We start from the raw sequence: 27,313 nt of genomic DNA, 5'->3' as shown, positions 1-27,313 counted from the left end.
ATTGGGAGCTACACTATTGGAATTTGTTATTATTTTTTGTTTTCAATGCCAACTTGGGCATTTTTTGTATAGATTAGATATAACTGTAAGTGTTGTTCATGCATCAATGTCAGCAGCAACAACAACCAATAATTTTTTGAAAAATGATCACTCATTGGGATTGATTATTAAAACAGTCTAACAACAGAGCCCAATTCAATTCTGTGTCAGACACCCAAGACTGAGAAGTAAATAAAGCTTAATACTCTTATAAAGATGGGCCAATCCATCATGGGCCTGTTGTGCAGAGTAACCACCCAACAGGTTAGTTGGACTCGCACCCAATGTAAACCCATTTGTAAGAATTACATTAGTTTAGAATCAAACTCTCAATCGTTCAAAACAAGTTTAGAATTCAATTCCGCATTAGACACCCAAGACTGAGAAGTAAATAAAGCCCAATACTCTTATAAAGATGGGCTAATCGATCATGGGCCTGTTATGCAGAGTAGGCTGCACTGCACGACTTACTACGCAACAGGTTAATTGGACTCACGTCCAATGCAAACCCATTTGTAATAACTACATCAATTTATAATCAAACTCTCAATCGCTCGAGCTAGTTTATATTTTTAGTCTCTCTTACATAAAACCCAAGTCCAGAAAAGAACAACTTTGTTTTGGTGTTATTAGTTCTTGAAAACTGAAAAATTTTACATTAACATTGGAAATGATTGTGTGGAAACCTCGAATCATCCAACATTGGTTTGTTCTTCAAGCGAGAGGTTTTTGTGATTGAATTTTTCTTGTGTATTGTTGTTACTAAACAAAGCAATTTCCGCTCTGGTTTTAGCGAGTTCACTTTCTGCAATGTGTAGTTGTTGGTGCAACGCAGAGATCATTCCAACACAGCCGTACACAGGATCTTCAATCCTATATTGTGCCTCAGAATACATAGAATCCACTGCCTCTGCTCGTAGATAACGACTTGGAAGTTGCTGTAAACATTCAAAGCCAAAGTCAAACAATTATCAAAAACTAAAATATGCATTTTTTTTCGATAACCAAAGAATCACCCAGTTCAACATGCCCTTTGGACAGTTGAGTGGGCATAAACATTGGGTTGTCAAAACAATCCGCACCACATTGGCGGCAGGTAAGACTTGGTCTAAACCCATGTGGGTAGGGGCCCGAAAGTGGGACAAGTACATGAAACCAAGATTTTGTAAGAAAATATCTCGATTGATTGATTCGAACTCCTAACCTTGGATACTGTACACCCTTAAGTCCGGATAGAGAACCAATTAGGATATCGATAAGTGGTTTAAAATATTCATATAGTTGGACAAGATACACATATCATATATGTGTGTGTATGTATACCTGGAGCATCTTTCCAACATTGCTAGCACCATAGATTTTGTGAAGGATAGCAAATCTTTGAGGGTCATTGGAAGGGAAATAAGGAGAGAAAATGCAATCTGAGGGGCATCTTCTTCTCAAATACTTGCAAGCTGCACAACGACCCATTATTACTAGAATCCAAATCTAATCGAAATACCCAAGAAGATTTTCTCAAATCTTGTTTTCAGAATGAAAGATTTTGGTTTGATTATTAACTTGAAGAGACTATATGTATGAAAGGGAAGACTAGATTGCAACGGCTAGTTTTTTTTTAAAAAAAAACCTTTTGGGATTTAGAAGGAAAGTATGAAATTAGATTGGTGAATGGTGATCTTCTAATTCTGGATTTGTGTTAATATGGAAAGATTATGGTATGATTTTTCTCCTATATCACAAGTTTAATTTGTTTTCCATTATTATTTTGGGACTCTTTTTTTTCCTCTTCTTCTTCTACTATTTATTTCGTTATATAAGTAAATCATTTTCATCGATCATTTATCACTTTTAGCGCATTTTATATTCCTTTTAAGTCACGCTATACTCCCTACGTGTCCCATTTTCTTTTTATTTTGGAATATCCCAGTGTTACTTTTCTTCATTAATTAACAATTTATTATCATATTCCAAAATTAGCTTTATTTCGAGGAAAAAAGTATATGAACTTAGGGATGGCAACGGGTCGGGTACCCTTCCAATTAGTGAATACCAAAACCGTTTCCATTTAAGTTACTCAATACCAAAACCGTTTAAAAACCATTTAAATTTCCAAAACCGAAACCGTTCCATAACCGTTTACCATCGGATACCCGTTTACCGTCTAACTTTTAATATTTTTATTTTTCTATAAATGTATAATTCAATTTTTTTAAAAAATAATATGACTTATCATGTTGTTATAGGTTGAATGTAATATCTATATAATTATATTATTTTATTTTATTTAATATGTTTGATCATGCTAAAATTTAGCATTCTAGTAATATACCTTTATATAATTTATAATGTTATTACTATACTTTACTTTTTTAATTAAACGGTTTGGGTATCCCAAACCCAACATCATAAACCAAACCCGACCCTAAACCATAACGGGTTTGAAAATCAAAACCAAAACCGTTTCTAAACCCTATAGGATCGGTTTTCGGGTTTTAAATAGATCGGGTACCCTATGGATAGTGCTAGGATCGATTTTTTTTGCCATCCCTATATGAACCTAGTCCACAAAAAGCGCAATCCTTTTCATATTCAACTCCCTTGTCTTCTCGGCATCGTCCACAGCTTCCCTGACATCCTTGACCCTGCAAGTGACCATCGACAATACGTCCTTGACCCCCCACAAGTGACCGATGACAATGCTACAAACCTGTACGAGGACTAAAGCTCGTTCAAAGCCACGATTGCAACAAATTTGGGATAACATGATTATTTTGTGATTGAATTGTATTAAATCATGTATTCTTAAGAAGTTAGATTTTTAAAAGATGACGAACAAATTGTGACGAAAGGAGTATAACAATGCGAGTTAAGTCCTCCTTTTCGCACTTTCCGGTTACCAATGAACAAACATGACACTAATGGACTCTTCCACGTATGCTAAAATGCAAACAAGCAGGCCCATGCAGCCCAATAAGGTTCTAGCTAGTCTCCGTCCAAAAACTAAAATAAAACCCAGTTTTACACGTACACTCCTAGAAACACCCATGGGCTTAACTATAAATCATAACCCCAGAAAAACCCTAGTTGGGTACTGATGACAAATAAATGTATAATCCAAATAGTATGGATGAGAATGCATCATAAACAAATGTAGAACTTAAAAGAAGACAATTCCGGAACAAATCAATGAGAAATTACTTCCTCAATGAGAGTTGTTACAAGATGTTGATTCTGGACCATCGTTTTCTTCAAGGAAGCACAGAGCAATTAAAGAACTTGAGAATGAAGATGTCGAAAGTGACTCAAAACAAACATATAAAGTTAAAACTTCCTTGTATCGAGAAAAACAAAATTTCCCACTTAAACCCGGGGGAAAATAAATTATGCCTTGCGAGGCCTTCCTCTCTTACCAGTTTTTCCTCCAGAACTTTGTGGACTTTTTGAATTTTTAGTTGAGGGAGGGCGCCCTCGCCCTCGTGCAGCGCCTTTTCCATCAGATGCAGAACTTTTGGCACCCTTACCTCGTCCTCTGCCAGAAGCTTTCCCACCCCGTTTTGACTTCATTTCTGCCTTACCATTGGCCTCTTCCTCAGAGCTGCCACTGTCCTCATCACTGTCCCCATCGTCTTCCGACTCTGATGAACTTTTGGAAACCTTCCGTTTCTTGGAATTCTCAGAACCTTTAGCAGCACCCTTTTTTATGGATTCCTTAGCTTCAGCAGCTTCATTCCCTGCAGGAAACGAATTCTAAAACAATTACAAGCAAAATTAAGATAGTTATTTTTCAAGCTCAATGACTCATCAACTCCAAAATAAGATCCAGTTGGTCCACTTTGTCAACACACATGCAATACCACATATTCTACAAACAAAAGAATAAACCAATGTTTCACATCGCTTTTGACATCAGCATACCTTCCGCAGAAGCCTTGCCATCATAAACATCAAGCTGTAAAGAATGACAAGATATTAGACACCATAATAAAGAGAAAAGCTAGTGGAAAATAAGCAAACAGGTTATATAACTAGATCTAGATCAATGTCATTAATTGAAGAACAGACATGTTTCTTTTCAATTTTTCATCCAAGCTTTAACAATTAGGTTTCAGCAGGCTATGAGAATAATCTTAGTATTTAAACAAATGTATTCTCCATACACTAAATGTACTAAGGAACAAATGCAAGAGAATTTGTCAACAACCCTCACTAAACAGAGAGGGAAAAGATACTCAGGTGGACATTGGAGAGCTCCATCTCTTGCAACTCACTAAAACCAGGAAACTTGCCTACTTGGTTCTTGGAAGAGATACCTGATCAAGTTGGTCACCAACATCTGTTCTATCAACTATAATCATGGAATGGCCCATTCCACAAGCAACTCTACATAGGAAAATAACAATAATCACATCCCAGGAACAAAAGAGAAGAATAACATACACCCAATGCAAACAAAAGCAATATGAATACCCACCCAAGAACATGCAGGCCCTCGAGAATATCCACCTTTTTGGGCACTGCTGAAGATCTGAAAGAACAAAGAAAATAGTGAAGATTGAAGAGAAGCAAAGCAAAGCCAAACAAAAATGCACTATCATCTTGAATAGTATAACATACTTTTGTCCTTCAGGACCATATCCAAGCTCTCCATACTGAGCATGTCCCCAACTTATGCAGGAGATATCAGCACCAACAAAATGGTGCATATTGCCTGAATCCATACAACGTAGATTCCAACCACTGTAGGGATGAGAGGGATTGTTAGACTAATATTATGACTCCAATTGTTGAACTTTTTAAAAGAATGCATATATTGTATAAAGAAAAGAACTGAACTAAAAATTTACTAAACAATCCAATAACCACAAAATCTTAAATCGACATTTTCAAATTCAAGCGAGGAGGCGAAGTCAGATGTAAAGCCAAAAAAGACCACAGAACAAGAACGCAATCAAACAAACAAGAATCATTAAGTATAACGAAATCTTTCGTAAACACGAAGTTACAGGCCCGATCTTTGACAAAAGACTAGAGAAGTCGTAACTGGAAAATATATGCACAATTACCTGAATATCATCCCATTAAACCAACTAAGAAAGCCAATCCAAACTAGAGCTATCGTATCCAATCATGTGACAGAAACAAGTAAAAACGACGATGGAAAACATAACCATGGCAAATATTCTAACCTTAAATCCATGAGAGGTTTTGGATACATCCAATCATCACCAGTATTCTTTATCTTCCCCCACATATACAATTGCCCACCCCCTGGAAAACAAGAAAAAAGAGGAAAGTACTCAAATTGAACAACAATTTTTGGGAGAGCTGAGCCTAAAAAAGACTGGTTAGGCAGCCAATTTCCAGAGTTAGCTCATATTAGATACTTCTATGTATACATTAGTGCATGCGTGTGAGAGAAGCAGAGATGCCAGTACGGCAAAACATATGAACATTTCCATCTACTTCACTTAACCACCAGCCAAAATATTAACTATATGATGAAAAAAAATAATAATAATGAAGGACTGCAACAATTTTCAAGAAAGCAAAGATTATAAAAATAAGCAACAAAAGTCAGTCCAACTTTATGGCATAAAACTGTGAACAATATTATTAACTGGATCTTTGAACAAGAATGGATAGTGAAACACCTTTTGGTCACAATTTTGAAGAGGACACACAATTTGAAATCATGAATAGAGAACAAAGTCTAGACTTTTAAGGTAATGTAGCATCAGCCATGGGCTGCATGCCTCGCATGTTGAGGCGTGTCTTGAGACGTGGAATGTCCAAAATGGCATGATTTTGTGTAGAGAGCTCAAATTACAGCTCACTAACTGACAAGAACACTAACCAATTCCCCAAGTAACAGTGATGAAAAAGCTTACAAAGCAAAAAAAGGAACAGCCAACAGAATGAAAGAATCTCAGTAGGTGCAAAAAATGGGCGGCTCATCAAATAACAGTAGCATTGAATGGCAAAAACTAATTTGCCAGCCAGCAGTCCTTGAATAAATGAGGAAGGCAAAAAGTTTTTTTCCCCTTTGAGAATGTGAAACCTCTCTAAGATAGGGCCACAATGGACTGCAAGGCAAACCCAAATACTGGCAACTAACGCAAACCACTAGTTTCATTCTAAACCCAAAATGCACCAGGTGAGATTCAAACTTAAAAGTCCTCCAATTGAGCATGTAGTCATAGTCAAACAAACAACTTGCTACTACCACTCTGTACTGACAAGACCCCAATGAATGCCTCGAAAGTTCAAATAGTCGCCTGTCTCAGGATTTCACAACACTTGCACCATGATTATAGATATACGAAATAAAATAGTTTGACAGGCAAATATATTTAACATCTCAAAGTTATTGAGCCTAGCCAGAGTATTCAATCATCCCATTAGCCATGACCATGGAGTAGAGAACAGATGAACATTTTAGATGTATAAGTACGCATATATAATGAGTAAAAACGAGAACAAATGATACCAGCAGTACATGCAGAGTTCCCAGCACCAGCTGAAATAACTGCATCAGGAGGTAGAATGTTCTGCCTCTGAAAGACATCAACTCTTCTAGGGACCCACTCATCCTTCTGCTCTCTATGACCAAGCCTATAAAAGAATCAATCAGGGCATTAGAAGCATGAAGAAGGAACATTTGAAATGTACAAAACTCGTATGACTCTCTCTGAATGTTTTATAATCCACAACAAGTTGCAATATGATATCAAGTACTGACCTTCCATAACCACCAAAGCCCCACCTGAACATAATTGTCATTTGTTAGTTAGTATCAGAGGTGAGCTATGAAAAAAAAAATACTAAACCAGATGAAGTTGGTAGAACTTACGTGTATACATAGCCATTAGCATCCACAGCAACTGGATGGCAAGAACAAATCAATACATTAAACAGACAGCAATAACATTATTCTACAAAAGGAAGAGGAAGGAGGGAGGGGGATCAAAATCAACAGACTTAATAGAGAACCTGTATGGTTTGTTCCGCATGCAACTTTGACAATAGTCTCTCCTGCGAGAGAACCTATTGCTTTGGGTCGAGGTTGAGCTTCATAAACAAGCCTCACAGAGCTATCTTTCATATTGTACTGCAACCACAAAACTGTTTCGTCAAAATCCATAGATAAATGCAAGCCATATCATGACACATTTAATTAGGTTACAACTTTGGCAGTCAAGGAAAATGAAGACCTTAATTGCACTCAGTGTTGTCAAATGTGCACGCTTAAAGCGAGAAGCGAGGCGGGGCACACAGCTTGTGCCTCACTCCAGCTCGCTTCGCTTATGTTCCAAAGGTGCAACAAGGCGTGTGCTTCTGGCGAAGCACAAGGCGCGAAGAAGCGAGCGCCTCTCACGCTTCTGGTATTATGATGCACAACATGCCCCTTTATAATAAATTTCAATGGGTACATGCTAACACAAATAAGCAGCCAAGCCACAACTATGCATATAATATTTTTATAAACATGAAAAATATATTGCTTCCACTTACCTCATTGTCTGTTCCATGTCCTAGCTGACCATACTGTGGAAGGCCGGCAGTTCTAGAAACCAACAAGCAGGTTCCAGATTAATGAAACACCAGGAACTATTCAATCACAAAATAAATAAACCAATGAGTCAAGAGATGAACACCAAATCAATTACACAAACCCTACAGTATAGAAGATCCTTCAACTGAAGATAACCACACAGTGAAATCAGATCCACAGGCTGTATTCTTGACTTCAGAAGCAAGACAGCGAACAGGAGACGACTCAATCTCTGGAAAGATATGGTCAGAAGGTCAGAGTCATGAATGCTACCCGAAGAAAGAATATGCTTTTCATTGCAAGATATGACCACAAAAAAGGCACTTAGATTCAAATTCCTCCACATAACCATCAGCAAAGGAAAAAAATACTTTAGATATGGACTCAAAGCCTATGTTTTCTTTGGCACAAAATTCAACCTTAAAATCCATAGCATCCAAATCTAAACCACCCAAAACACACATAGAACAGAACTCCAAAATCTGTCTTGCATCAGAACTCAGTGATCACCAGTAAACTTGGAGGTATTGGGTCCAATTTCCTCTAGTGTAACTTGCACTCTTGAATTTAACAGATATTAGTGGATTGTGGGCGTCTGCCGCTATCAAAGGTGGGCTTTACAAGGCCAATCGGATTCAGCTTGACCTTGGAGAAGTTTTATGTTCTCAAAAAAAATATTGTTACTTGAACACTCCCATATTTGTGTGCTTCATTACTTGCGTTTTCGCTAATATCATTTACTAATAGTAACACAAGAAGTCATATGACACCCATCACAACAAAATGCAAGGGAGCTTATGTCATGAATATGATTCGCAAAGAGTGTTTGCAACAGCAAACTTATGCCTTGATACAAATTAAACATTCCCGATGCTATAAGCCTATAATAGGAGTGAACAATATTCTTTTAAAGAAAAACAAATTTGGGTATCAAGCAAGCTCCTTAGCAAGGAAATTTGACAAATTGTGCTTACCATTTTTTACTGAACCCGAACCAAGCTGTCCATGTTTGTTCCAGCCAAATGCTAAAGATTGACCATCTTCTGTAACCACTACTGTGTGGCTCCTACCAGCTCCAGCTCTAACAATTTTATACCTTCAAACACAACCACCAAAAAGTCTTACATCTCAACCAAAATCCAATTAAACAAAGAAGATGAACAATAACAAGAAGCATTACTTTTTCAAGATGAAGAATCATTAACTAAAAATTTTGTATACATATTCATTCAAAAACTAGAGATAAAACACGAAAGTCAAAGACTGCAACCAGTAAATACAAACAAATTACATATCCATTGCCCTTCTCTTTTAACCCAAAATGAAACTTATATAGAAGCTTGTGAAGAAAGCTCCCAAGAACCCAAACTCTTTCGTCATGGTCAAAGTTAGTTTGCAAATCAAAAAAATATCATTCAATTTTCCAAAACAAAGGCATACAAGAAATTTATTTATTTATTTGTAAATATTGCATGCATAACATGTGTTTCTATGAATACTTATGTCCTATTAGAATTTCCTAAGAAATGGTGGATATGCAAGCATGATAACTTATATGTTGCTCTATATCTCCATGAATGTGGGAACTTTTGCTTGTATTGTATCATTTGGTCTACGTACCGAAACTGATAACATTCAAGATTATGCACGAAAGATCCTTTTTTTTAGCGAGCAATACTCTCTTACCCCTCGTGAAGGAAAATTTTAATAGAAAGGCATTAACTGCAATGTCAGGAAGCTTTTAATGTTTCATTTATAACGCTCTTTAGCTTAAAATGAAGACAAATAAGGAAACAGTTTTATCTCTCGAAATCGAAGTTCTTCCCAAGCCATCGCCCACCAAAATTTTCTATATTTAACACCCATTTATGGTGCTGTACTCTAGCATGATAACTAAGACTCCAGTCCAAGCTTAAGAAAAGTAACCCAATTTGTGGCATAATATTTCACAATGCCCATTCATCAAAATACAGAGACAACTACGCAATTCACTGCAAAGTACCGATCAGATATCTGCTGAGAGATACAGTACACGAAAAAGAGGAGTAAAGTTCACCATAATTATTAGAACGTCCCATCATAATCAACAAATGAATTGCTAATAATAATTTCAATCAAGCTTTAACGAAGAAGCTAGCCGAACAATATAATCCACAGAAACAGAACGACAACTTACTTAGAAAGTTCAGAGACAACTGTCGGCCTATCACGCTGAATTTTATCTCCGTGACCCAGTTGCCCCTTCTGTGCGCACAATCATGCATAGAAACTAAGTTCCATTGAATGGACATCAACAAATCAAAACGTTCAAATGAATTAATGTAGGGAATGCGGATTTAAAAAATGTAAAACTCATAGCAGAGTCTACTCATGCCTCATTGCGGCCCCACGTATAACAACGTCCTCCAACATCCAATGCCACGCAATGACACGAATCTACATTAAAATTAACACAAGTAAATAGGTTTCCCCAAAGAAGACCAGCTTCGAATCAACAAATACAACAAGTCTTTAAATTTGTGATTATACAAAGATTGACAAGCAAAACTTACTGCAACCGGAGGCAACGAAGCAAATGTCAATACCAACAAGGGGTCGGAGCCTAGTAGGAGAAATCAAGTTGCCTTCAGAAGCACCTTTTTTCCGGCCAACCATGTCCCAGCAAGTGGACCCGCAGAAAAGCATCTCTCCTCCCTTGACCTCCTTCTTCTCATTCTCCTCTGACTTCTTCTCCGCTGACACCGCCGACGACATTGGTCAAACTATGATCAGACTTCCTGATAATAAACAAATAAAATAAAAACCCAAAATGGCACTACACACGGCGGATCTAACGGCTAAAATTTCAAATAAACGACCATCAACGGCTGGTATGCGCGTTAAATTGGCGGGAACAGATGCAACGGCTAGTAGCAGAGATCGGGGATATGGTTTAAGCTGGAGCAAGGCGAAGGAAGAGAAAGAAAACGAAACCCTAAAAATTCAAAGCGGAAGGAAGCAGCAGGAGTATAAAAAGAGATAAAAAGGGGATTGTTTGGGTTTTTCCCGATAATAGGAATGCAATTAATAAATTAAAATAAAATCGAGAGGGAAGTAGGAATGTGGAGCGTTATATGGTAGTTAGCTTTTGTTTAGTCCGTTGTATTTTAATTGCCTTTTTCTTTTTTACTTTTTTATCATTTTAATTGGGCCTAAAATACCAATAGGCCCAATTAAAGGTAAAGATCTTGTGCATAATGGCAGAAAATCTCCAAATGAAGAACAAGTCTTCAATTGGAGAGTATGAGTAGTGGAACTTTTATTTTTGGATTTTTTAAAAGAATATGCATGAATTGGTTTTGTTGTATAAATACCATTTTTTTTTCAAAGTTTTCCATGGTCAAATTCAGTATGTGACTGTAAAAACATTGGCTTCAGGGAAAATCGAACTCAAGATCTCTCGAATCTATGTTTTTTTTTGCGACTGGGAAGGCCCTAGCCCAACAATCACTTTATGACTCCCTGACCCAATTTTAGACCTGAAATAACCATCTCATGCGCACGGCGGACCACCAATTTAATTATGAGCCGAAGCTATACTCCTATATTTGTTAAATTTATCTCTTGAATGAGATGTTTACCTAACCATTTTATAGTTTATGGGTTAGTTTAAATCACTAAAACAACAAACATCTCTATGATTCCAACAGAGAAAGCACAAGAATCAAATATACAAAAGAGAACAGAACTAATCAAACCTTCATTTTCCATATGGTAATCCAACCCAACCAACAAATAAATAGTTTACTGATATAGTTAAAATCCCAAAATCGATGTACTGATCAATATCGGAGCATATATATATATATATGACTAAGCAGACGCCATGCTTGAATTGGGGGCTAACTGACTATTTCAATTCACAGTTCGCAGCATGACCATTCTACTGCTGGGGATGTCCATTCCGTTGTTCTTGTTGCTGGTGTTGTTGCAATTGATCACCGTTGCGCTGGAAGTGCTGCTGCAAGCGACCAAAAAAGATCTCTCCTCAATTTCCTCAAGATTTTTAAAAAATAATGTTCAATTTAATATTGGATGTGAATGTTCAATTAATATATTAAATTTAAACACAAATGACATCTCTCTTTTTTCTAATTAAATTTCCTATTTTCCTTTGGGCCCAGGCTTTAGTCCACGGTTCACCGGAACAAAAGCCGAGGATGGGCCTGGGCTTTAGTCCACGATTCACCAGACAGAAAGCCGAGGATGGGCCCGTTGTGGCAGTCTCTAACCCAAAAACTCCATATCGCTTAATCCGTTGGATCAAGCATCAAAATCAACGGCGGTGTCTAATACTCCGTCGAAAATCGATTATAAATGGAATGCTTTGGTGAACTTCATAGAACCCTAATTCGCGAAGAGGCAGCCGTACGCCCATACCCTTCTTAGCCAATGAAATGGCCCTCGTAAATCACTGGAACACTTCATTTTTGCGTGTTAGGGTTTCGATATATCTTCACCATCGTTGTTGTTTCTTGATTTTACTTTAAATGGGTTTTTTTTTTTTTTGTTATTTTACTGTACACTTAATGAGGCCAGATGATGATCATGCCAAATTGCAGAAACTCGAGCTTCGGCTTTGGGTTATATGAATGATATAATCGAATAGGAAGATCTGATGCCTCTTTAGATAGTTTTCTCTTAGTTTTCTTAGTTTGTCATTCATATTTCGTCGATTTTTTGAAGAAGCCAGTGATGACTGTTATGGTATCAGATCAAATGCAGGCTTTTTAAGATTTGCATAGATGTTGATAATTTTATGAACTAGGACGGTCTGAGGCCTGTTGGTACTCTGCATTACTATCATTGCTGTTGTTGTTTTGCTGAATTTAGTTCATTGGTTTGATTTTGTTCTTCTTTTTAGAAGAAATGGTTTTGGATCTGTACAGTGTTGTGTATGATGAGAAATACAAACATCACAGTTATCCCTGTCTGATGCATTTGTGCTGAACATTTGTGATCTGACACAAGCACTGTATACTGAAGTCCTCATTGGAATATATTCTGTTTGTGTTATTTCTTTCATGTAATGTGTTTAGCTTTCAAATAAAGCTATAATTTTTGATTGATTCTTTTTTAAATTTACAGCTTTTGTTTAATATTTCAAGTCATTCTGTTTTCAGGAGCTTAGCAGCAACTAACGAAAAGCTATCATGAAAATAGAATTGCTAAGCATGTGGCAATGTTATGGGCTCTTACTGGGTTCAATGGAGCTCTGTGTTACAACTTGAATTTCATCTTTGTATGTAAATTATACAATGTTAAACCTATGAGATGAGCTAGTTAGTGTTAAATCAGTTTTTCTCCCTTCTGCGAAGGATGAAGATCATGTTTTGAGTAAATGTGATTGCTGTAAATATTATTGTCTTGAAAGTCTGCAACTCCATTCCGAACAGAAATTTGATTAGAGCTGAGAGTCCATGAAAATAGCAAGTGTGATGTTTTGATCTCTTGCTATTGATATGAAACCCAAAATGTAGGATAATCTTGGGAAATAAAGAACACCACTTTGATCTTTGCCCTTGATTTGTTTTGATTTGCTTCTCTGGAATGATGTTATATTTACAACTTGACAATTGCACTCACCCACTTTTGGTGGCTCTGAGAGAGTGGAACCTATAAACATTGATCTAATTTCACACCGATATGAACAAAAATTAAAGACTGTATTATTGAATTTTTCACGGGTTAACAACTACCGAGCCATGAGACTCTGAACACAAACAAAAGTCTTTTAAAAGGTACTGGCCTGAAATTTTTCGCAATTTTCCCTAACTAAAAGTCCATGACCTGTGCTTGGCTCAATAAATTACATCCACGGCCCAACAAATTTTGAAAAAAGCCCAACAAAATAGAACACTGCAGTTGCTTAGTGCATCCACAATGGGATGATTTTGAAGTGCTTAAGATGATATTTTTTTGATAAATTAAGCGCTAGATGTTCACAATTGATACTTGAGATGATACTTTCTTGATAAGTTAAGCGTTAGATGCACACTTGTGATAAAAAATGACACTTGAAAAATTAGTTCATACTTGATCTTTGAAGTGTATGATAATTGATGAATAGTGAAGAGAGATGATGAAAAAGGAAGAGAGATATGATGAAAAGTAAGAGAGAGATGATGGAAAGAAAGAGAGAGAAGATGAAAATGAAGAGAGAGGTGATGAAAAATAAGAGAAAGATGATGAAAAGGAAGAGAGAGAAAATAAAGAAAATGAGTATAGAGTGTTGGAATGTATGGAGTGTTGATGAATAGTTAGGTTGTGGGATCCAATAACCCAATTAAATTGTGCCACCTAAGAAAGAGTAGAAGAGAGAGAATATAATTTAGTGAAATTTGGAGTAAGTGCTCAAGTAGCACCATTGTGGATGCTTTTAGGGCACTTGCAATGTTAGACAATTATTAGATCAACAAAGATGTTGTCTTTTGCTGATGTGATTGTATTGTAAAACGTGTTTTGCTTATGTGGTTGTATTGAGAGAAGTGTTTTACTGACGTGGATGTATTGATATTTGATGTTTTGGTGCAGTTTTGTTGTGGATAATATGGAGGAATAGAATGTTGTTGGATTGTATGGAAATGAAAAGTGTGTGGGAAGAGAAAGTGTATAGAAATTTGTGTTTTACTGATGTGACTGTGTTAGAATACGTGTTTGATTTGACTTTTTGTGTAATAGAAGTGGGACCCAAGATTAATTTTGTAGGGGACATTTCCCCCTAAACCATTGCTAGTGCCCTAAATAGACCTATCGTCACTTGGCAACTAGAAATATATAGGGAAACGGTATCTCACATAGTTATATAACAGCTGCTAACTAGCATCATCTACTAATTTGAAAGCATAATCAACCAAGACCCCAAACAAAGCAGCATGACCCACTGGATGATCAATGTTCTGCTTTTTGAATAAAACTAGATGACCAATGTTATCACTAATTACACTTCCATTCATACAAACTACAAATACATGAGCAGTCAGCAGCGGGCAAGTTATTTCACCGTACATGATACAAGTACTTACAAAAGGACGCAGAGTTTAATAAGTGTCCCTCGCCAAGTAACTTCCAATGGCTGTCGGGCTGAGATCATATCTTTATTCTGCCCACTGCCGAAAGAAAGGAAAATTGACGAGGCATACCTGAGATTTATGTCATCTCCTTAGTTGATTGTCTATTTGATTGTAATGTAGCGATTTGTCCCGTGCTTAGCCCAATGTTCCTTCAGATCTACGGGAATTGAAAGATCATTGCCTTCCGCTGCAAGCCGGCTAAGAAGTTTGTTGAAAGCACTTCCACTCATCTTTCGCCCACCTACTCGGGCATGCCGCTTGTTTGGCACTGCAGGTAGTGGATACATTGACAAGTTGGTCGTGCAACATGCTGATTGCCATCCTCCATTTCCCCATTTGTAGCATTGCCTTAGGACTCCAGTGCAGGAGCATACAGGTGCTGGCATGGTCGACTCGTCAAACGCAACCTGATTTAACCCCAAGTCTTGGCCCTTCCAATCGCCCTTTGATACCATCAACTCTTTGTTTAGATCATCACCTCCACCACACATATCCTGCCCATTCTTCCACTCATTCGACTTGCCAAACATCATCTTATTCAAGTCCTCGCTCTCCATCTTCACCTTCTTTGGACGCTTTGAAGCCTTTTTATTGGATGGCATTCCCTTGGTTTCCTTAGGTCGTCTACCCCGCCGTGATTTTGAAGCCTCGGTACCAACTGGAGTTATTGGTAGGGAATCGCTTGTGTTCATTTCCCTTGAATTGTAGGGACCTTCATTCATGTGAGGCACATGATGCTGCTGTGGGTGGTGCATGTGTTTCACCCCACGCGAGATTTGACATCCTGGAGGACAAGAGGACATGTTACCATTGCTCAAGGAGCTCTCTCGATATTGCAGAGCAGCAATAGCATTGTCTCGTTCCATCATCGCATTATTTCTCTCTGCAATAGCCGTATCTCGTTGCAGGAATGCCATGTCTCGCTCTGCAATAGCAGCCTTCTTATCTGAAAGGGACAAATTTCGTTCTTGAATGGCTTGATCCCTTTCAGCTATGATTGACATGATCTGTTTCATTGAAGGCTGAGGTTGCATCAACCACTGCATTAATTACATAAAAATATCATCAGCAGCAGTAGTTGCTGTGAAGGAAATCAGAGAAATTGTTTTTGAATGGTACAAATTATCTACAGAAAGTTGCCTTATACCTGCCCCTGGGCTGCTTTATATTGATCTGCTTTGTGTCTTCCATTTTCACGATGCCCACCATCATCCATCTTATCTCCTCAAATTGAAATAATCGCATGAAGGCTTTTAAGAACTCATTAAAGTGTAATGCTCTGTCAATTGAGCATTGAAAGTTATCTAGATACAACTCCTGCGTCCTAAAGAAGAATGAAAATGATATGAAATTTTGTTTTCAGAGCACAGTCATAAAAAGAAACGAAGAAAATAATTGCTTCATCGGTGAAACTAGCAGACATGGAGGTAAAAAGGCAACTAGAATATTACCATTGGCGGTTAAAGGTCAGAACTAAAAACCCATCCTAATTTTGTCTTGTTCCTGCAGAAGTGAGAATACAAGAGTTACCTACTTCAATGAAATTGTATCAAAAAGATTAATAATAGATGGGACAACATCGTTTCTTTGCTCTGTAAATCTCCATAGTTGCAGGTTTGAATAACAATCTGTCAATCTCCATTAAAGCAAAAGCATTTCAGGAAGATTTTCTATACACATAAATGGCAAGTAAACTGAAATAGAGCTCTCTTAATGGAATGTCAACTCGAATTCACATGAATAAGAAGCACATAAATATGATATGCTTTCTTCTTTAAGTACATTTATATACAGCACTATTTCACTAAATAAGTTGGTGGTCGCAAATTTCTGCAAAAACTATCAAGAAAAGGCATTGACAAAATGATAGAAATTAAAATCTGAGAGAAACAACAGTTTGCAAAGAAAAGCTAAGGCTGACCTCCGAGAATCAAAATGGAAATTGTGTGAAATTGAAAGTCAGATGGATAAAAACTAGCAAATAAGGAAACCAATTAGACCATAAAAGATGCAACATATAAAGCACAGAGGAGGCTGGAGATATATTCCTGCACAAAGTAGTTCTCCTCCCATTATGTACTTTGCAAATGCTGCTTTGAAACTTATCTCGTTGACACTTGGCTTGCATCTTGAATGACAGCACACGATGACAGTACCAGTCGGCACCAAGTTAAACTGTGAGACTATCTCAATAGCCCTTCATGAATGAACCAATGATTAGAGGACCAGATATTGACAATATCTTCATGCAGAAATGTCTCTTTTATACCACCCTACCACCCTATATACGGAACTATGGAAGTGACACACTTACACATACCAATCTTCCTTATATTTGAAGGCTGAAGCATAAAGAAGACCGTTTACTCAGATGCATTAGTTTGTCATTACTCAATGCAGTTAGTTAAATCTGCCCTCCCATTTTTTAAAAAAAGAAGTCTTTTTTTTTCCTGAACGTAAAAAATACCTTAAATAACTTAAGTACATAACTGAACTGCAATAGAAATAGGTTGGGTTTAAACCCTGAATTCAATTGTTCTTCCTTCACATATACCAGTGTTAGTAATGTATTGAGTTCAGAACGAGAAATCTACCATCAACATCAGACGCATCTATAAGACACTCAAAAAAATTAGTTAGGAACTTAGGATTGACACTCCTTAGAAAAAGGGTCAAATTAATTCCAGTTATTATCCAAATCCACCTCCCTATAACCCAAACAAACACCAATTTCACCCGTGATACCAAAGGAGGTAACATTTCACAGCCAACAAAATGAACCAAAACTAAGGATGAAGTTGCTCACATCATTCCCCAAAATAACTAAAGAACAACGCTGTATTTACGAATTTAACCAAACAAAAATGCTACCACCAGACAAACACTCAAAACCAACTAACCAAGAGCAACAATCCCCGTATCAAGCTTTACTGCACAAAACGAGTAAAAAGCCCTTTACATCAAAACCCACCACTCCGTCAAAGCAAAGCTTCATTTGCACATAGAACACCAATCCAAGCCAAAATCAGACTCGAAAAACAACAAAACAAGCAGCAATTAGTTCAGAAACACAGTTAAGACCAAGTTCAAGCACTAACAAACAGCAATTTCAGCAGTTACAGATGGTAACAGCAAAAATCATCGGAAAGTGAAACTAACAACAAATGAGAGTAAATCGGCAGAAGAAGAGAAGAAAGTGTGAAGAATCGAAGCTTACCAGCAACAGCGACAAGAAACCCTAAACTAGTAGGTGATGGAAAATCTGTGGAAGAAACAGTGTAGGAGGAAGAGGCGTAGAATTATCTATTACTTTTTCTGTTCTCTGAGCTGAGAGGTGTTTTAGGCACTTTAAGCTGTCGTCGTCTCGCTCTCGTGTTTTTCTCTTCTATTTTTAATTTTCTTAATTTTTATGTTTTTGTTTGAAAGTAAAACTAATTTAATTTGTATTTCTACTGACTGACTACTGGCCCCGCACTCCCCTTCTTCACAGCCAATTTAGAAATATAAAATTAAATAGGATTTTTTTAAAATAATTGGGACTGAGGGGATTTAAAATAAAAAATCCTTGTTGAATTAGTTTTCAAGACGACTTTGATCATCGTGATCACATGCAAAATCGGGTCGATTCCTCGATTGCTCGATAATCAAACTATTCGGTTAGGCACTCAGTTAATCAATCAGAATAGGTATCAGGAGATTGTTGCTATGTCTCTATATAGGTAGAAAACCTGAACTAAGGATCCCTAAGGTGTGCCATAGGGATGCTCAAGTTCGATCGATATACAATAATACTAGTAAGACAGTTCGATAATGAGAGCTCTCTCTAGATAATAATTAAAAAGTGAAAAAGTGAACGAATTTTACCTAAGTGGAGGTCCATTTTATATGAATTTCGAAATACGAATCCCCTAATTGCGGGAGAGATTTCCGGGGATGAATCCCCTAAATATCTTCCTATAGATCTTCTTCATGTTCGATGATGGGTGATCCTCAGTATCTCGAAATGTTTTGGTCACCTAGGGTCTCTTGAAGTCTTAGTCTTACTTGTTAGGTAGTGTCAACTATCGAGGAGTATTGACCGAGATAACATATGGATTCACTGAGATGCTCCCTAACCTTATCTCCTCTCCTTCATCTTGTATGACGGCACATATCAGCATCTCATTGAAAAGGTATTTTGATATTATCATATTGAATTTAATATCTTTTTTTCCTTGGATATTTTCTTTTGCGTGTTATTGTTTTTCTCAGAGGAATTGCCCAATTACAAATGTACAATAATTGGTCTTTTTTATATAAAAAAAAATGATGAATACTTGGAAAAGTATAATGTATGTTTGAAGTCTGAACACTCTTTTTTAGGCTTTAGCGGTTTATCACATGTTGGCATAGAGATTCTTTTGATTGGGTGATTAGTACAACTCCCCATTCACACACACAAAATGCTGGTTTGGTTGGTGCCTCGATGAGAAAAACGACGTAGTTTTGCTCGAGGTCGACGATGTGCCTCAGTAACACGTTTCACCCATGAACAATAATCCACGGCAAGCACTTGCTGTCCCTGTTAATTGTTAACTACTCAAACCCACTTCATATCCTTCTCGACGTTTAAAGAATCAAGTCGTAGAAACTAGAAAAGATTGAAAGGGTATTGGTGTAACTTGCAAACAATTACAGATGAATACCCAAAAAAAAAACATCTTTTGCCATTTTAAAATTTTAATTATTCTAAATAGGTCATGAATAAGGTTCCCTGATGCTAATAACAAGTCTTAGGAGCAGTAAACGTGGATCAAGAAAACCAAAAACAGATGTGCAGAAAATCCAATCCCGTCCAATTTGTTTAGCACTTGCACAGAATCAATTGCTTCATGTTGAAGAATGAGGACTCAACAATTGATGGCAGCCGGACAAGCTACACAAACTGATGGTAGGCAGCTACAGCCAAATATCAGATTGAATGAGTTTTTCCAAATGCAGAATCCATCTTCAATCTACCCTCTCCTTCCTTTCTATACTCGACTTACTGAGTATAAGCACACCAACTACAATCAGGAATGCGCCTGCAAACCACTGCAAAATGTCTTTTATCATCAGGAATTGGTGACAGTATTAACAGAAAGTTAACTACAAACTTACTTCAGTGGCAAGCATCTCAAATGCAAGTTATCATATATAATAATAGCCGAGTAGACAAAAGAATTTGAAGCTCAAATTGTGCTCAGTAATTAGGAGTCGAAAAAAAGAAGAAATAGAATCTCTTATGATTTGTTAGGATCACCTAAAATCAATTATCTGATACCAATGGCCCATTGCCCATGTAACAAGTGCTAAATACCAATACCTGAGATGCCAGGCAGTGAAACCAAAAAAAATTTCATTTCCTAGCAGCACAACACTCTAGGTTACTTTGAAAAGCTTCACATGGTATGGAGGCATTAATGTATCCATTTCGTTGCACTTCATTTTTTGCAGCTTTGTTTTGTTTAAATAACAAATACCCTCAACCGCATAAAGGGCATCAAGTTCTCCTTTCTCGATATAAGTTACCAGAATGAGTGGAAAATAAAACAATTACAGTATTGGCAAAAGCTTTCAATGGTAAGCAGATATCATTAATTTGCATATGAACATCAATTAGAAGCAAAAAAGTCAATCAATTTAGTGTCGAATAAAAAGATGAGCAAAAATACAACTAAGGAAAGCAAACACGTTCAAATGAAGACCAATAGTGTCCATTGAGTCATTGACATACCTTAAACGGTAAAGCTTCATCAAACAAAAAGAATCCAGCTAGACCAGAAGTGAGGAAGTTAGTAGCAAAATTCGTCACGGTAGCTTGTAGAGAAGAAAGAGCTTTAAGGCTGTTTATGTAACATCCCCACATTGTCACATTAAGCAATACCACCAAAGCATATTTGATGAGCTGTTCAGAAAATAAAATTTTGAAACATGAACTAGATGCCACCAGAGAGAAACTATAGTATTTGTCGCAAGCTGATGTATCTCAAACAAGTGGTTGCATATATTACAGGGAAGAGAACAAAAAGAAAAGATCAAAGTTGAACACAGACATGCATCCAATCATTTCATGTAAAAAACTAATCACAAACAAATGTAAGTGCCAAGAATCTGAGTAAAATTCAACATGCCCTATCACTAAATAAAGCTGAATCACAGAAACTTCAGAAGCATGGGCAATTGTAAAATAGAAGAGCTTAAAGCAAAATGCAGAAAGACTCATAATTAAGACTTAAAGAACTAGGTCATATGGCCAGATGAAAGAACTAGACAAACAGAGAAGCCAATGCTCCATGACTAACGAGGTACATTTTCCCCTTTTGATAATTCGTGACAATAGAGCTATCCCGAATCAGTGACTCCTCGTAAAACATACACAAATCTTAAACAAGTTATCTATGAAAGACCCAGATGATATACAAGACAATAAAGACAATGCAGCAACAAACCAACAAGTTTTGAAAATTCAATATAATCATACTGAACTCTTCAATAATAAGGGAATGCAATGGAGCATGCTTTACATTAGCAGATAAACCCAATTGAGTCCGTAAAACAACAAACATCAATCAAACAACCAAAATCCATACGCTGCCACATGGAACCGAGAAAATAGACAGGGAATGCAATGGAACATCAGCTACCATATCATCTTCATAATCACAGTTCTAAACACTTCTAAATCTATACATCAAATGATCCTCTGAGTCTGAGTTGAATATGGCGTTGCCCTATGGTAATTTATGCGAATTTTTCAATCTTGGGATCAGAGGGCGATACAAAGTTTAAGATCATAGTTACCAGAGATGAGAAGAACTTGGCGGAAATGGCAGCGAGAGCAGCGTTGAGTCCGGCCGAGACGGCCCATGCGTAGCCTCTCCTGTTGGTATGCTCCATGAATCGGGCAAACGCCGCAAACCTTCAAAACGACGTCATGCATTATTATTTATTCATTACGGGCGGATTAAATTAACGATAACTCTGCTGAGTAGGAATACCCAACTCAGTCCGTATATCTGTCTTGAAAGAAACACAACTCGGCCACGCTGGCAATCCATACTACCCAAAATCAACCAATAGAAATCGATTACAGGGATCGTGCTCCTTCAAAATCACCTCCACGGCCGCTCAATGCCGTTGAAAAGTCGACGTCAAAGCCTCCCCGTCCCCTTATAAATGGCGACGTACTCTCATCGTCATTCATTCCGTTCTCGTTCTCGTTCTCGTTCTCGTTTCTGTCAAACATCTTATCGATTAGAATTGGGGGAAGAGTCTTTCGAAGGGTAAGAGAAAACTCCTTAGGTTTCTCATATTTGTATCTAGGGTTTCCGCTGTTGTTCTGGCGATTTTTGATCTGTCGATAGAGGCCGGTGAATTCGATGCGATTTTTGTTGATCGAACTTTACTGTGATTCTTGCAGATTTTCAAGAGAGAATTTGTTTTGTTGATTTGAGAGATGGCTCGTACCAAGCAGACTGCTCGCAAGTCGACCGGTGGCAAGGCTCCAAGGAAACAACTCGCTACAAAGGTGCGTCTCGTTATGGTTTTCCGCATCCTTTTGTTTTAGTCTTATGTCTTGTTGAGATCGTGAGCATCTCCTAGGATTACCTTGAAGCTCAAGAAATCTTGAAGCATCATATGCCTTTCTTTGATAATCCTGTCCCGAGTTCGATATATCCAGTATCTTTTTCGTCTTTTTCTTTTTCTAGTTTCGATTAGTTGATTAGATCTGAGAATGTGTGTTCTTGTCCGTGAATTCAGGCTGCAAGGAAGTCGGCGCCCACCACAGGCGGTGTCAAGAAGCCTCATCGCTACCGCCCTGGAACTGTTGCTCTCCGGTAATTACCGATTTCTATGATTGTAATTTTGAACTGAATGTTTCTCGTCTGTTGAAATACAAAATTTAATTCGATCACATCTCTCTGTATGAACAGTGAAATTCGCAAGTACCAGAAGAGTACGGAGCTTTTGATCCGTAAACTTCCCTTCCAGCGCCTCGTTCGTGAAATTGCTCAAGATTTCAAGGTAATTAGTGATTTCTTCTACAACTAATCTTGTGATTTGGTTTTCCTTTAGTAATGGTTATTGATTATCTGATGTTAATATATGATGTTCTTTATTTTGTCAGACTGATTTGAGGTTCCAAAGCCACGCTGTTCTGGCTCTCCAAGAGGCCGCCGAGGCTTATCTGGTTGGTCTCTTCGAAGATACCAATTTGTGCGCAATCCACGCCAAGAGGGTGACTATCATGCCAAAGGATATCCAGCTTGCTCGCCGTATCCGTGGTGAACGTGCATAAGATGTTTAGCTGCTTTTATGGGTTATGATTTTTTTTATCAGGACTACTAGTCCAAGGGAATGGATATTTGGTTCGTTTGCTCTTTTGTAAAGGGTTATTTATTGATAGTATTGAAATGCAATTCAATTTAGAATTGTTGACATTGCCAAAGATTTATGAATGTGGCTTTTGTTCATGGAATTGAATTTCTGGTTAATAAGAACTTTGTTCTTCGTTATGTTTTTGTTGGTTGAGGATTTGCTAGAATTCGTGACTTTTTTTTTATGGTAAGTTTTCGTGACTTGTTCCAGCATTTGCCATAAGTAAGAGTTGGGCTTTTGCTAGGGAGTCCGTTGAAGTTGTTATTGGGCTTCGAGTATGTTGGACTTATAGTCTGCGGGCCTCTCAAGTCTTGAGCCAGGTCCAATAAGCTGGCTGGAGGTTCAACTCTTGACGACACTTTTATGTGAGGTAGATTGACGACTTTACTAGCTGGGCTGGTTGTTGGGTCGCTCTGAATTAATTAGCTTGGATGTTGGACATGGCCCGAAGTTTGGGCCCGGACTTCAACTCTCGTAAACAAAGATTAAGTGAAACTGAAACACTCTAAGTCCACTTAAATTGATATTTTTTTTTTTGGAAAATGCTTCTCTCTCGATATTTTACCCTCAATTTAATCACAATCATGTGGATTGAAGGTTAAAATAGAGGTAAAAAATAGGACTATAGGGTTACTATTTTTTTTTGGGAGGTAACTAGGTAAGTGACACACACACATATATATTATGATGGGCAAGGAGAGTGGGAAATTGAACCCTGACCCCCCAACTTCAACTAGTGGCCGCTGTCCATTCCACAGGCACTCCCGTGAATTTTGACCCTTGTCCAATGCCCCCGTGAGCAGCATGCTTCATAATTCCTATCTATTCGCAACCCAATTTGGTGACAGAAGCACTACATGTTTATAATTTTGATGTCTATAATTATCCATAGCATTATATGTTCATAATTTTGATGTCTATAATTATCCATAATCTAAATGGTATGAGGAGAAGTGTGGGAGACCATTTTGTATTAAATGGTCCCCACAGTTCTCCTCATGCCACCTAGATTATGGACACATATCATTTTGGATTTGGTGGCAAGGGCTGTGACCTGTGACTGTGAGCAACGTGTTGCCCATGAATGGGACTCTGTTTATGGACACATCTTTTTATACTTGTCAAGATTTATGGACACATTCGTTCATAATAATCTCTCTCTTCTTGTTCTGTCATTTAATATTCGAAAAGATAAAGATTTCAGCCGTTTGTATTCCAACTATCGCACGCACAATATTCAATCGATTTCATCAACTCCACATGTCATACATGATGCACATGAAATCTTTTTAATACAACTAAACAAATGGGATAACTAGGATATCAGTTACTTACTAGATCTCTCCATCATTACTATTTAATAGTCACATGGGTGCATATATACAATTAATTCATGAGCATTAATGGTTAATGATAGTGGTTTCTTTCTTGTTCTTTTGCATGCTTTTAAAAAATACAGGACCACGGGTAATAAATTTAGATTGACGTGTTTTGGCTTCGCACATGGAATCCAAAACCTATTTTGCAAGTCGGGATTCCCAGCTTTAACATGTGAAACCAAGGAAAATTAAAGAAATAAATAGACTAACCAGCTAACAAGCATCATAGCAAGTTTTTGGCCAGATTTCTTGACGTTGATTTGTGTTAATGTCTCGTTAAAGAGATATTGACTGGTGTGTCTTTCTGTTCCAAACGAATTTAATAAAAATGTTTTCTATCAACAACTTGTGCTTTAATATATCATAAATTATGCAGCACTGATAGCATCACTCTTGTCTTGTGGTTATGAGTTCGATTTTCACTGATAGCATCGCTTTTGTGCCCACGCATTTTAGCCCAACTTATTATGTCACAAGTGGAAAAAAATTTTACGCCCTAACTTTTGGGCCTGAGTTTACGTTCACATAAAAATATAAAGGATAAACTTGTATTATATCGTTACCAGTAAAAAAAAAAAAAAAACATACATACATACACACAACACGACTCGATACTCCAAATTTGAGCTTCAATCTAAACAATGATTTTTTTAATCATATTATTGTAGTAATTCTTTAATACATTTTTGTATGGGACTATTAATAAAACCTTGATTTTATTTTTTTTCTGAAAAGGAGTTGGCGAAAGAAATTCAAATTCACTGGAGATGGACCCAAATGCCTGCGCTGGGAATCTCTTGATGAACAACAAATAGCATATAATACCCAGCCGGTGCAAGAATACCCGACCCGGGTGTGGTGACCCGAATCTCATAAACTGATTTCCCCAAACTCGTCGCTTTCTCTGAGTCAAGAACCAACAATCGTTGATTCATGGAGAATGAGTGAGTCGTAAATGACGGTGCCACCATTGTCACCGACACCGAATCTGGAACCACAGTTCCGGTCACAGAAAAACGCACCGTTAAGATCTGTTTATATTTTAGCTTCGCTTGAGTTGCCGGAGATACGATTCTTGGTCTTACACCAACAAAATTTACGTCCAAGTACGACGGATTAAAAGCTTCTAAGCTCAACTCTGTCGGATATAGTACTCCGGAGAATTCATATCCGACGTGGGGATTACTACCTCCAACGAGAACCCTCCCGTCGCGCAGCAATATCGCCGTGGAATGGTACATTCTTGGAATTGTACTCGGGTTCTGGGTCTCGAATCTTGACCCAAGTTTCTTCCCGGGTCGGTATAATACCGGGCTCAGAACCGGTTTACGCCCTAATTCCCATCCCGCACTACCCGCCGCTGCGCCGTTGATAATCAAAACGTGGCCGTTCGGGAGCAGTGTCATGTCGCCCATGACTCTAGCGAGAGGCATTGTCTCCATGACCCATTGCGGGTTCGGGTCTGTTATTTTGATCCGAGCGCAAGTATTCAAAGCTCCGACGAAATTCCCCTTACCAGCCGCGGTAAAGGATCCTTTCGGGGCTCCACCACATACCAGAACCTCAGCTTCAACACCACCCGGTCCTCCCAAGTTCTTCAATGGAAGCAAAACTGAAGAGCCCGTGCTCGGGTAACATCTCGGGTCTCCACCCGGTATTGCCGGGTAAGTCCGGACCACCTTGTTTTTCGAGTAATCGAACAATATAGCTCGATTGTTAGCAAAAATGAATAGAAACCCGTCCACATTGAGATAAACAAACGGGTACAAATTGTTCTCGATACCCGGATCATTGGTTTGAACCAGAAAGGGTAAACTGTAAGTGTTTGATCCGGCGCCGTTTTTGGGGTAGAACTCGTAATTATATTCTCTCCGACCACCTATTATAATCTGCTTTCCATCTGGCAGTATATGATTGGTCGCATACCATCTCCTGGCAGCGAGTCCATTTCCAACCTCCACCCAATCACAGCCTCCATCACATGCGCTCATAATCCTGACCTTTCGATCACCGTCATTGAAGCCACCAGTTTGGATCAGACGGCCATCAGGCGTTACGGCGCCTGAAGAACACCATACGTCTGTCTGCACCATAAGTGGCCGGAACTCGTTTGACAAAACATTGTACTCGACTGAGTGAGCAGTGCAGTCAGTCTTCAAAGCTGTCTCGTTTGGGTCGGTCCTGCACTTACCGGCAGGGAGTGAGATGTTTGACTGCCCGAAATCGGTTCGGTCAAAGATGATGACACGGTCGTTGTTGAGGAGTTGCATGTGCATAGCAGCTATGCCAATGCTTCTCTGTAGGAGCTGGAACCGGCCACCGGCTGCTTCGGCGAGAATGCTGCGGTGGAGGCATGGTTGGGTTAAGACAAGGAGGAAGAGCGTGGACAGAGTTATTAGTGTCGGAGACATTGATGAATGAATGAACTGAGTTGTTGATTTTGTTCGGTCGTCAAGGTTGTCTCTGGCATTTATAAACGCTCGTGACGACTGTGTTGATGATTGATGTGAATCTTCAATCGCTGGAAAAACCGTGGAAAGGTCATAGGAAGTGAAATAGAGAATTTGGAATATAGTGTCTTGACGAGTCTTAGTTAGAATACAGTGTCTCATAACCACTTCCTATAATAGCTTAGTTGGTGAATTTCTTTGAGTTTAAACAGTATAAACTCGATAGTTCACGAGTTCGATTTTCACTAAGATTTACAATTAAGAGATGTTAAATCTAATCTTTATAAAATATTTTGATTTCCCTCAATTAATTCTCTGATGTAAAAGTCTAACAATTATATGTATATGTGATTAATTTGATTGCATCCAAGATATATAACT

The 27,313-nt window shown here is 38.0% G+C and overlaps 6 protein-coding genes, 1 long non-coding RNA gene and 2 other non-coding genes across 13 annotated transcripts; 4 read left to right on the top strand and 5 right to left on the bottom strand.

Moving 5' to 3' along the window:
- Positions 1–731: 731 nt before the first annotated feature.
- LOC120008832 (LOB domain-containing protein 24-like) lies at positions 732–1,509 on the bottom strand. Its single transcript, XM_038859192.1, has 3 exons — positions 1,363–1,509; positions 1,189–1,260; positions 732–977 (listed from the first exon to the last, which is right to left on the bottom strand). Exons 1-3 carry the CDS (start codon positions 1,507–1,509, stop codon positions 732–734), a joined length of 465 nt encoding a protein of 154 aa, XP_038715120.1.
- A 1,681-nt stretch (positions 1,510–3,190) lies between these two features.
- On the bottom strand, positions 3,191–10,645 carry LOC120009888 (protein RCC2 homolog). 2 transcript variants are annotated; one of them, XM_038860615.1, is made up of 17 exons: positions 10,450–10,645; positions 10,144–10,368; positions 9,966–10,027; positions 9,768–9,835; positions 8,566–8,687; positions 7,718–7,823; positions 7,552–7,603; positions 7,030–7,147; positions 6,890–6,920; positions 6,779–6,802; positions 6,527–6,651; positions 5,226–5,307; positions 4,654–4,776; positions 4,511–4,564; positions 4,350–4,419; positions 3,955–3,988; positions 3,421–3,770 (listed from the first exon to the last, which is right to left on the bottom strand). In XM_038860615.1, the coding sequence occupies exons 2-17, from the start codon at positions 10,343–10,345 to the stop codon at positions 3,421–3,423; spliced, it is 1,623 nt and encodes a 540-aa protein (XP_038716543.1). In that variant the 5' UTR covers positions 10,346–10,368; positions 10,450–10,645. The 2 variants fall into 2 exon arrangements, with proteins under 2 accessions (XP_038716542.1, XP_038716543.1); XM_038860614.1 differs by having other exon boundaries at positions 3,191–3,770; positions 10,144–10,643.
- A 1,265-nt stretch (positions 10,646–11,910) lies between these two features.
- Positions 11,911–13,147, top strand: LOC120009576. The gene is made up of 2 exons (XR_005470699.1): positions 11,911–12,036; positions 12,754–13,147. It is a non-coding gene; the product is annotated as an uncharacterized LOC120009576 (long non-coding RNA).
- On the top strand, positions 12,319–12,411 carry LOC120010011. The gene has a single exon (XR_005470798.1). It is a non-coding gene; the product is annotated as a small nucleolar RNA snoR20a (small nucleolar RNA).
- LOC120010004 lies at positions 12,520–12,602 on the top strand. Its single transcript, XR_005470791.1, has one exon. It is a non-coding gene; the product is annotated as a small nucleolar RNA R38 (small nucleolar RNA).
- Positions 13,148–14,431: 1,284 nt separating the features above from the next.
- On the bottom strand, positions 14,432–18,115 carry LOC120009444 (protein BASIC PENTACYSTEINE6-like). Of its 2 annotated transcripts, none has more exons than XM_038860051.1 (4): positions 18,014–18,115; positions 16,155–16,206; positions 15,851–16,027; positions 14,432–15,743 (listed from the first exon to the last, which is right to left on the bottom strand). In XM_038860051.1, the coding sequence occupies exons 3-4, from the start codon at positions 15,917–15,919 to the stop codon at positions 14,805–14,807; spliced, it is 1,008 nt and encodes a 335-aa protein (XP_038715979.1). In that variant the 5' UTR covers positions 15,920–16,027; positions 16,155–16,206; positions 18,014–18,115; the 3' UTR covers positions 14,432–14,804. The 2 variants fall into 2 exon arrangements, with proteins under 2 accessions (XP_038715979.1, XP_038715978.1); XM_038860050.1 differs by having other exon boundaries at positions 17,921–18,070.
- Positions 18,116–19,383: 1,268 nt separating this feature from the next.
- On the bottom strand, positions 19,384–21,683 carry LOC120009869. Its single transcript, XM_038860600.1, has 3 exons — positions 21,526–21,683; positions 20,459–20,629; positions 19,384–19,776 (listed from the first exon to the last, which is right to left on the bottom strand). Exons 1-3 carry the CDS (start codon positions 21,619–21,621, stop codon positions 19,693–19,695), a joined length of 351 nt encoding a protein of 116 aa, XP_038716528.1. The 5' UTR covers positions 21,622–21,683; the 3' UTR covers positions 19,384–19,692.
- A 167-nt stretch (positions 21,684–21,850) lies between these two features.
- LOC120009868 (histone H3.3) lies at positions 21,851–23,240 on the top strand. 3 transcript variants are annotated; one of them, XM_038860597.1, is made up of 5 exons: positions 21,851–22,007; positions 22,145–22,252; positions 22,486–22,562; positions 22,659–22,749; positions 22,853–23,236. In XM_038860597.1, the coding sequence occupies exons 2-5, from the start codon at positions 22,181–22,183 to the stop codon at positions 23,021–23,023; spliced, it is 411 nt and encodes a 136-aa protein (XP_038716525.1). In that variant the 5' UTR covers positions 21,851–22,007; positions 22,145–22,180; the 3' UTR covers positions 23,024–23,236. The 3 variants fall into 3 exon arrangements, with proteins under 3 accessions (XP_038716525.1, XP_038716526.1, XP_038716527.1); XM_038860598.1 differs by having other exon boundaries at positions 21,979–22,026; XM_038860599.1 differs by lacking the exon at positions 21,851–22,007 and having other exon boundaries at positions 22,175–22,252; positions 22,853–23,240.
- A 1,854-nt stretch (positions 23,241–25,094) lies between these two features.
- LOC120009448 (aldehyde oxidase GLOX-like) lies at positions 25,095–27,109 on the bottom strand. The gene has a single exon (XM_038860059.1). The coding sequence runs from the start codon at positions 27,092–27,094 to the stop codon at positions 25,241–25,243; it is 1,854 nt and encodes a 617-aa protein (XP_038715987.1). The 5' UTR covers positions 27,095–27,109; the 3' UTR covers positions 25,095–25,240.
- Positions 27,110–27,313: the final 204 nt, after the last annotated feature.

Source organism: Tripterygium wilfordii, chromosome 11 (assembly GCF_013401445.1).
Source record: "Tripterygium wilfordii isolate XIE 37 chromosome 11, ASM1340144v1, whole genome shotgun sequence".
NCBI lineage: Eukaryota > Viridiplantae > Streptophyta > Magnoliopsida > Celastrales > Celastraceae > Tripterygium > Tripterygium wilfordii.
Note: the sequence above shows the minus strand (reverse complement) of the source record. Positions and strands in the feature narration are given on the sequence as shown.